The sequence below is a fragment of the Chiloscyllium punctatum genome, chromosome 46, assembly GCF_047496795.1.
Source record: "Chiloscyllium punctatum isolate Juve2018m chromosome 46, sChiPun1.3, whole genome shotgun sequence".
Lineage (NCBI taxonomy): Eukaryota > Metazoa > Chordata > Chondrichthyes > Orectolobiformes > Hemiscylliidae > Chiloscyllium > Chiloscyllium punctatum.
The window spans coordinates 55,755,942-55,766,338 of NC_092784.1; the positions used below are offsets into that span (position 1 = coordinate 55,755,942).

General features: G+C 46.7%; 1 protein-coding gene across 1 annotated transcript; it reads right to left on the reverse strand.

The window, feature by feature from the left end:
* Positions 1 to 268: 268 nt before the first annotated feature.
* On the reverse strand, positions 269 to 10,191 carry LOC140468107 (microfibril-associated glycoprotein 4-like). The gene is made up of 4 exons (XM_072564285.1): positions 10,089 to 10,191; positions 7,658 to 7,754; positions 2,781 to 2,963; positions 269 to 531 (listed from the first exon to the last, which is right to left on the reverse strand). Exons 1-4 carry the CDS (start codon positions 10,113 to 10,115, stop codon positions 269 to 271), a joined length of 570 nt encoding a protein of 189 aa, XP_072420386.1. The 5' UTR covers positions 10,116 to 10,191.
* Positions 10,192 to 10,397: the final 206 nt, after the last annotated feature.

The window sequence follows — 10,397 nt, forward strand, 5'->3', positions numbered from 1 at the left end:
ATGTTCTATGACCATTGCATGAAACAATTAAAGCTTTTTTTAAAACTTCACAATATGCTGCAGTACCAACCAGAGTCAGAGGATGGCACCAGTGAGCTGGTCCAATAATGAGCTCGATAGCGCCGCTAATACACTGGGAGGCAAACACAGGTACTGCAGCATGGATTGTTTTGAGCTGAACTTGAGAGTGGAGCATGGATTGAAAGAGAATTGTAAACACAGTGAATATGGTTCGTAAACACAGGGCCAGGAACTGCAGCTGCACCTCCTAACCAGGAAACGGCAAAGAGTTTGGTCGCATTTTCATTGCTGTAGCTCTGAGGGAATAGTAATACCCGGTCCATGTGGCCCAGTGGATCCCATTGGCATAGAAAGAATGTGGTCCTTTTAAGTAAAGACCATTGAGGTTCGCTGTGTGGCAAGACTTGTACCAAAATGCCCCACAGCATCTCTGTGCACAGTTCAGGGGAGCCCGGTGATTTCTGTCAAACGTGCTGAACATGAGTCCGTTATGGTAGGCAAGTGAGTCACCTGCAATAAATCACAGCCCATGCAGACTGGTTAATGGCAAAGGGAAAGAGCTCACTTTAATCCAGATGCAAGATTGATTTAGCCTGCTGCCCGCTCATGGGAAGGCTCCCGTTCCCCCCAGACCTTCTGCTATTGGACCCCAGCCTCCAAATCAACTGGCCACTCAACTACAGGGTGCACCACAGTGAGGCCTCTTCTGGAGTACTATGTCCAGTTCTGTTTTCCCGGTTGCAGGAAGGATATTATTAAGCTTAGAGAGGTCTCAGAAGAGATTTACCAGGATGTTGCCTGGAATTGAGGGCTTGAGTTATGGGGAGAGGCTGAATAGGCTGGGACTTTTTTCACTGGAATGTAAGGGATTGCGAAGTGGACTTACAGAGTTTGGAAAATAATGAGGGGTATTGATAAGTGAGTGGCAGGTGTCTTGTCTAGGGTGGGGGATTTCAGGACTACTTTTAAGGTGAGAACAGAAAGCTTTAAAAAAGACAAGAGGGGCAAATTCTTTACACAGAATGTACATCACAGGAAATGATGCAAGTACAGTTACAATGTTTAAAAGACACTTAGATAAGGGCATGAGTAAGAATTGTTTGGGGGGATCTGGGCCAGGAGCAGGCAGGTGGGACTAGTTTAGTTTGGGATTATGGTTGGCATGGACTGGCTGGGCTGAAGGATCTGTTTCTGTGCGAGATGACTCAATGACTCTCCTCACTTGCTGTTTTAGAGCTGCAACTTCCAGCAGAGACCACAGGTCAGCCGTTCCCTGCGAACTGCACGGATGAGGTTTACACTCTTTGAGGATCTGCAGAGTTGATTTCGGGAACTTTATATCCCTCAGAGAAACAGCCCTTAAATTTGGATGGGGTGATGGAGTGTTATAGAGTCATAGAGATGTACAGCATGGAAACAGACCCTTCGGTCCAACCCGTCTACGCCGACCAGATATCCCAACCCAATCTAGTCCTACCTGCCAGCACCCGGCCCATATCCCTCCAAACCCTTCCTATTCATATACCCATCCAAATGCCTTTCAAATGTTGTAATTGTACCAGCCTCCACCACTTCCTCTGGCAGCTCATTCCATACACGTACCACCCTCTGTGTGAAAAAGTTGCTCTTTTTAGGTCTCTTTTATATCTTTCCCCTCTCACCCTAAACCTATGCCCTCTAATTCTGGACTCCCCAACCCCAGGAAAAAGAGTTTGCCTATTTACCCTATCCATGCCCCTCATAATTTTGTAAACCTCTAAAAGGTCACCCCTCAGCCTCTGGCGCTCCAGGGAAAACAGCCCCAGCCTGTTCAAATCCTCCAACCCTGGCCAATTGCAGTGGAATGTGCAAAACAGCAAGCTCAACGCCAGTGGAGGATGTTTGAAGCTGTTTAACATAAAACTAAAGAACAAACTTGCATTCACATAGCACCTTTCACAATGTCCCCGGCCTTTCTGTCTGTGGAGTACAGTTGCTACTCAAGTGTAGGAAACAGCAGCTGACTGGGAGCAAGCTCCCGCAAGTAACACTATATGCTGCACAATCACATTGACCAGGGAGAACACCTTTCCTTTATCATTGTGGTAATTCTGAGGGATATTTTACATGCATCTGACAGGGTAGTGCTACCTCAGTCCAGTCCTCAAGTGTCCTCATGTTTGTGTTAAGGCTGTAGTGTGGGATTTGAACCTAAGGCCTTCAGACTTGGAGTGACTATACTGCCTATAGGAGGTGGGGTTTAAGGGATATGCAGATGAGCCTTTGGGGTACACCATTGTGTAATGGTGAGCTCGGGGGGGGGGGTCACGTGACGGACTCTACAGAAGGTTGGAACTGTAGCCACTGACGGATCACTCTGCGTACCGTGTTAATAAATACTATTTGAAGAAAGACCTTGACATCTGGCCAGAGCTGATCTGAGGAGGCAACCTGAAATAACTCCATAAAGGCTGGTATCCCCTCACCCTTTATATATATATACGTGGAGAGGCCTTGACACTGATCCTGCCCCCTCAGAGCCAGGTCTCAGAGTGAGCAGAACCTCTGACCCTCCTGTTTGTATCTGTCAGCCAGGGCTCCCTGATTGGACCAGATTAGCAGCCCCAGTCAGGGAACTCAGATTCTCTGAGGTCCACCTGCTGACCTCGTTACAGTCATTACACTGCCCCACACCGAGACACTATCCACTGAGCAGCGGCTGACACCCAGTGAGACAGAACACGACCAGGCTTAAAATGTCTCCCTGGGAGAGAAAATACCTGCTCCTCCATCAATGAAGCCCAGCACCTGGAGCCTGTATCCATCTTCCTCTGCGTTAATGGCACTGGGGGACAGAGCAAAGTGCTCGTACTTTGCATACACAGTTTTGTTCTCAAAGTCTTCCAAGTCGATCCTCAGCTCATACTTCCTCCTGGTGGCTAATGCGTGTATGTTCTCCAGCCCTACAGGAAGTAGATAAAAGAGAGAACTGTTGCCAGGTGAGAGAACAGGGCTGGGTAACTCACTTAGTGGTGGAGAATTGTCCTTCAGATGCCATTATTTGCCAAGAATTCCAGCCTAATGTCCCTGATCTGGTTCCCTGTTCTAATAATGTCTAGAGTACTTTGTTTTATTAAAGCTCACACCAGCTGCACTGCTATCATTAATGACTTAGGTACAATGGTGTGTCTAAAATGGACAGCATGGTGGCTCAGTGGTTAGCACTGCTGCCTCACAGCACCAGGGACCCGGGTTCGATTCCCACCTCGGGCGACTGTCTGTATGGAGTTTGCACATTCTCCCCATGTCTACATGGGTTACCTCTAGGTGCTCTGGTTTCCTCCCACAATTCAAAGATGTACAGGTTAGGGTGAATTGGTCATGCTAAGTTGCCCGTAGTGTTCAGGGATGTGTAGATTAGGTGCATTAGTCAGGAATAAAGATAGGGGAATGGGTCTGGTTGGGTTACTCTCTGGAGGGTCGGTGTGGACTTGTTGGGCCAAAGGCCCTGTAGGGAATCTAAAGTAATCTACTCATTTGCTGGAGCGTTATAGCACACCAGGGACTGATAACCCCCATGTGATGTCCCAATTCTGCAGCTCAAAGGTCTGAGCAATGAAGGCACTTCCTTAACCACCATGTCCCTATGTGATGCAAACATCAAAGAATTATGTCCCAGAATCCCTAGGTCTCTCTGTCCTACAGCACTGCCCAAGGTCCTGTTTTTAATCATACAACTATTCCCCTTGCTTGTTTTACCAAAATGCAATACCTCGCATTTATCCAAATGAAACTCCATCTGCCACTCTTCAGCCCAATGACCCAATTATGTCCTAGGTAATTGTCTCGAGAAATTTCCTCACCACCAGAATGTTACACTGATTGGCCTGTCTTTGCTGGGGCGATATTCACATTTTTCCGAACAAGGCAACTTTCCGTCCCTCCAGCATCAACTCCTGAATCCAGGGAGGGTCCAAAGATTATGGCAGGTGTGATTTCTGGCCTCACTTCCTTCAATATCCTTTGATACATTTCATCCAATCCTAGTACTTTGTCAACTTTAAATACCGACAGCTTATCTCCTTATCAATTTTAATCATCTTGTGATCTGTAGATTCAAGGGAAGTAGGGCTCTTGTGGTGCAACCTCTGACCTTGGAGGCCTGGGTTGTTCAGTCATCTCAAGTATCTGCAGCTGGCCTGGTGGGATTCTAATCCATGTTCCCAAAGGATGAGTCTGGGCCTGGGGCCATCGGGGTAACTAGGCTCTCGTCATCAGGACCAAGCCGCCATCTTTCCCTTCAGAAACCACCCATCTACCTGAGTGAACCTGTCGTGTGAGGCTATGATCTGTCAAATTCTCTGCCTCCTCGGTGCTTCCAGCCACCGGTCCAATTGATCCATGTGATCTGACAGGAGCTGATGCTTAAAAATGTGTTGCTGGAAAAGCGCAGCAGGTCAGGCAGCATCCAAGGAGAAGGGCAATCGATGTTTCGGGCCTAAGCCCTTCTTCAGGAAAGCCCTGAAGAAGGGCTCATGCCCGAAACGTCGATTCTCCTTCTCCTTGGATGCTGCCTGACCTGCTGCGCTTTTCCAGCAACACATTTTTGAGCTCTGATCTCCAGCATCTGCAGAACTCACTTTTTCCTGAGAGGAGCTGAAGCCAGGTACACTTTCCCGATATTCCCAGCTTAGCTCAACTCCCAGCGTCTTTGTGCTCTGCCGTTCACGCTCCACGCTGGGAGCACTTCAGGCCTTGCTTTTATCCTCTTCAGGCCTGCACTGATTCCACAGCCAGATTTAACCTGTTTACCTAATTAGCTAGAACTTAGGTCAACTTTACTGAGACCTGAGAGAAAATAAAACCTTTCAATGTTTACCCTTCCCTTACCCACCGTTTTAGATTTTAAGAACGCAGAGGATTAAGGTTTATACTCCCGCACCTCCCCATGTTTTCAATCTCTGCAGCTGGCCTGGTGACGTTCGAATCCATGTCCCCAAAGGATGAGTCTGGGCCTAGGGCCATCTGGGTAACTAGTCTCTCGGCATCAAGACCAAGCCGCCATCTTTCCTTTGGCAGCGCACCTGAGGGACAGGACCCATAATCCTAAACCGCTGTTTATTTTGCCTGTGCGAGAGCACAGATGCTCATCAATGTGGCCGTCTTTGACAACCAGCCTCTGAGGTGGCCGAGCAAGAAACAAAATCGAGGGAATTGGAGATGTAAAACAAATGCTGGGCTGGCTACCAACTCCCAAATCCGGTGGATAATTACAGGATTGAAACAAAAGGCTAGTTGCTCATTTTGGGTCTTGCCGCAGGCAGGTAACTCAGGACATGGACAATTGCAAAAAACCCACTCTTAAAACCTCCAGCATTCTGGAGCCAGGAGCAAGGGAGAGTATTTCCTTTCTGTTTTGATGTTATACATTAAAGGTTAGCATAGCAACACCTTAGGTAAGGAAGAGATACAAATTAAATAACAAGAAACTAGACAGCCAAAACAAAAAAACAAAAAAAAATGTTATAGACGATAAAACAATTATTCTATGCTCTAATATTGTTCTGGAGTTTACCCTTTTCATATAAACCTATCAACTGTTTTTGACTCTGTCATTGCTGTGATGCATCTTTTTCATTAAAAAGCACAATAGATCCAGTGAAACTAGCAACGATGCAAACTTTGGCTCTCTTCTGAGCGCAGAGGATTATGGGAGATTTGGTGGAGCTCCTGATAATTTGGAGTTTTGGTCGAGTATTTACTGAGAAACCATTCCAATGGGCAGGAGGAGTCAGCAGGTAGATGCAGGTTTTAAGATAAATGGCAAAGCACAGAACAATACACCAACAGGAACAGGCCCTTCGGCCCTTCAGGCCTGCGCTGACACATTTTGCCCTTCCATGTTAAAACTGTCTTTACTTACAGGATCCGTCTCCCTCTATTCCCTTCCTATTCATGTATTCGCCCAGGTGATTCTTGAACGCCTGCCATTGTGTCTGCTTCCACTACCTCCTCTGGCAGTGCATTTCAAGCACTCACCATCCTTTGTGTGAAAAACCTCCCTCACACATCTCTTTTAAATTCCACCCCTCCACTCCCACCCCCCCCCCCCCCAACTCTTGAACCTCTATCCCCTAGTAACTGACCCCTGGGAAAAACCTTCCACTCTATCCATGACAGTCACAATCTTATAAACTTACTAGATCACCCCTCAACCTCCTGTAGTGAAAAACCAATCTATCCAACCTTTCTCCATAGCTAAAATCCCCCACGCCAGGTACCATCCTGGTAAACCTTTTCTGCACCCACTCGAAAGCATTTGCATCCTTCTGGTAATCTGGTGACCAGAACTGTATGAAACATTCTAAGGGTGGGTCTGGGTGGGTTACTCTTTGGAGGGTCAGTGTGGACTTGTTGGGCCGAAGGGCCTGTTTCCACACTGTAGAGATTCAATGAATCCATCTGATTTACTGACGTCCTTTGAGTGCTGTGGGAGTCAAGCCATCGGCACTGAGAGCCAAGTCTATGGTGCCATGAACAGTTCAGCTGGACGGGGTGGGGAAGGAAGGGGAAAAGGAACTTCAACAGTAGTAGTGATAGGGGATTGTGGATGTCAGTTTGCCAATCGCGAACTTCAAACCAGCGTCTCCAGGAAAACGACACATACGGACCAAATATTGAACGACAGAAGCAATCATCCCAACATCCACAAACGAAGCTGCATCAGAACATTATTTCAACGAGCCAACACACACTGCAGCACAGAGGAACTACACAGAGCAGAGGAAAATCACATATACAGAGCAAATCGACATCCAGAACCTCAACCTGAGCTACAAATCTTCTCAAAACTCACTAATAGGGGATTGTATCATAGAACATAGAACATTACAGCACAGTACAGGCCCTTCGGCCCTCGATGTTGCACCGACCTGTCATACCAATCTGAAGCCCATCTAACCTACACTATTCCATGTACGTCCATTTGCTTGTCCAATGACGACTTAAATGTACTTAAAGTTGGCGAATCTACTACCGTTGCAGGCAAAGCATTCCATACCCTTACTACTCTCTGAGTAAAGAAACTACCTCTGACATTTGTCCTATATCTATCACCCCTCAATTTAAAGCTATGCCCCCTTGTGCTCACCGTCACCATACTTGGAAAAAGGCTCTCCCTGTCCACCCTAGCTAACCCTCTGATTATGTCCCTATTATTGTAAGGGGAACTGATAGATGTATGCCTAACTAAAGTTCTATTAAGCTGTAGCATAACTTGCCTATCCTTATACTCAATGTCCCTTCCAATGAAGGCAAACATGCCATAGGCCTTGCTTACTCGCTTATCTACCTGCACTGTCACCTTCAATAATCTGTGGACCTGCACACCCAGATCAAGATTTGGAGAGTTATTTTTGACACAATGAGTTATTGTGATCAGGAATATGCCTGACAGGGAGATTTAATAGAATTATTAAAATTTTAATACATTTTCAGAAGAAATACTTGAAAAGCTGAAGGGTTATGGTGAGGGAGGTTGGGAATCAATGAATACTTCTTTCAAGGAGCTAACATTGGCATGGTGGGCCAAATGGCCTCCTGGCTGTATGATTGTATGAAAGCCAACAATAATGGGCGTGTGCACAGCCCTACTCACCCAGCCAATATTCACCATCTGCAGACCCAAAGCCCCGTTTATAATCGTCCCATCCTCTGTAGAAGTCAACAGAGCCGTTAATCCTTCTCTGAAATACCTTTGTAAATACAAGAAAGTGGAGTGAAAATGCTTTGTCAGAAAGAGGAAGCACATGTGTGAGAAAGACACTGTGTGGTCGTGGTACTGTTGTTGATGATCTGGTACTAATGATCCAGAGCCATGTGTTCAAGTCTAACCTAACCTGCACATCCTTGGACTGTGGGAGGAAACCAGAGCACCTGGAGGAAACCCACACAGACACGGGGAGAATGTGCAAACTCCACACAGACAGTCACCCGAGGCTGGAATTGAACCTAGATCCCTGGTGCTGCGAGGCAGCAGTGCTAACCACTGAGCCACCATGAGTGCAACACTGGGGAAGTTACAAGCTAGTCGGATATCTCCCCCAGCATGACCAGGACCAATAGGGATATTCACCAGTTTAGTGGCAGAGGGTTTGATCCAGAGTGACAGGGGGGAACGGCAAACAAAACCAGAAAATGCTGGAGAAATTCAGCAGGTCCAGCAGTGTCTGTGGAGACAGAAACAGAATTGACATTTCTTCAGAACTGATTGTAGCTGGGAAAAGGTGTTGAAGGTGGGGTGAGGGGAGAGAGAGAGAGAGAGAGAGAGAGTGTTGGGCAGACAAAAGGAATGGATAAATGTCCATGGACAGGGGATCCTGATCAGGGAGACACACACTGAGACACCATGCCACACGCTGTTCAAATAAATGTTGAGGTCTGAGCTGAGCTTATCTGAAGTATAGATATACCCACACTAAAATGAAGCAGTGGCCAATTGTGTACAGTGGCTCAGTGGTTAGCAATGCTGCCTCACAGCGCCAGGGAACTGGGTTCAACTCCAGACTCAGGTAACAGTCTGTGTGGAGTTTGCACGTTCACTCTGTGTCTGTGTGGATTCCTCTGGGTTAGGGTGGATTGGCCGTACTAAATTGCCTGTAGTGTGTAGGTATGTGCATGCTAGGTGGGTTAGCCATGGGAAATGTAGGTATAGGGTAGGGGGGGCTGGGTCTGGGCAGGATGCTCTTCAGAGGGTCAGTGTGGACTCGATGGGCCGAATGTCCTGCTTCCATTCAAGAGGAATCCTGTGATCCTGCAAGCAGCAATGTGATAATGACTGGTTTGGGTGTTCCTTGATAACATTCTTGCACTGACACTTCAAAGACGCATCAGGAGAATTGCATCTTCCTACAAACCTCCCAGGCTGCTTGTTGCCTTTACCTGATCCAAGCCCAGGTCCCAATCCATAATTGTTCTCAAAGTGTTTCCCTATAACAATTTTAGCAAACTTTCAGAGCCATAATTTTAATTCAACATGATTAACGGCCACAACTTAGAACAAAAACATATTTCACAGAATGAGCATCAAGATATTTTGGATTATGGTTGTGCAGACCAGACAGGTAATTCTGAACCTTGCACTAGCATTGAATTTGAAAGAGCTCAACCAAAACCTGGCCTTAAAAATCTAGCCAGTGGCGACCGTATGACCATTCTCAATCCTGGAGCAGGGTCTCTGAACCCAATATGTTAACTCTGCTTTCTCTCCACAGAGTGGTGCCAAACATGTTGAGCTTTCCCAGCAATTTCAGATTTTGTTTCTGATTTCCTTCTGCAGTTCTTTGATTTTTTTTCTTGTTAAAACCACTCTAAATTGTCATTAAAAAATCCATCTGTCAGGGAAGGAAATCTGCCATCCTCACCTGGTCTGGATCTATACGTGACTCCAGACCCACAGTTATGTGGTTGATTCTGAAATGGCAGTCAGTGTTTTTTGGAGCAACTAAGGACAGGCATTTGATACGGGTGGATAATTTCAAACATCCCAGTGCTTCCCAAACCTTTTCCCACTGTGACCCCCCCAACATTGAAAATGGTCAGAGCCCCTCAGGGAGAACTGAGTGAGCAGGGGTCTGGGAGGGGACAGGGGGATACTGTACGAGAGCAAAGGATGCAAGATGGAATTGCTGAGAGACTTAGGGGATGGGTTGCAATGGGGAAGCAGTATCGGTAACATTCCTGCTGGCGTCCCCACTTTTTCATGCTGCTCTTACTGGTCCATTGCTGGAGTAAAACTGAGTCAAGGTAAAATGTCTTTCTCAAATGGTGTGTGAGGAGGTGAAAGTGGTCATTGACTGCAATAAGGAAATCAGGACGGACAGTCAATGTGACCTCTTGTGCAACCGTAACCAGGGACAATGATAATAACAGTAGGCCAAGTCCTTGCACACGCAGACGCATCTGGGAGAGTCAACCCTCACTACACAAACTTGCAAATGGGACAATGGTCAGTTAATGAAACTGGACAATGTCGCATCCAAGTTGACTTTCAGGTGGAAGGAATATTATGGAAAGGAAAGGCAACTTACAGTCCATCCCCCACCATCACTCTCCATGTCACAGTAAACACTCAGCGGAATGGAAGGCCCAGAAGGGTAGATCTGGTAAACTCCACTTGTGTGAAATCCTTCTCGATAAATATCTGCACAATCTGTCCTTGCTCTAATCCCTGTGAGCAATCAGAAAGTGGAAAGAATTGACTGTGGACAGAATTTGGAAATGTAGACAGGCAACTGAAGGGGCTCATTCAGCCTGACTGCCTGCCCCTCTTATGCAGTTACATCCACGCATGGGTGTTCTGGGAGTATTGGGCTTTATTGCTTGGGTTTTGGAGTTTA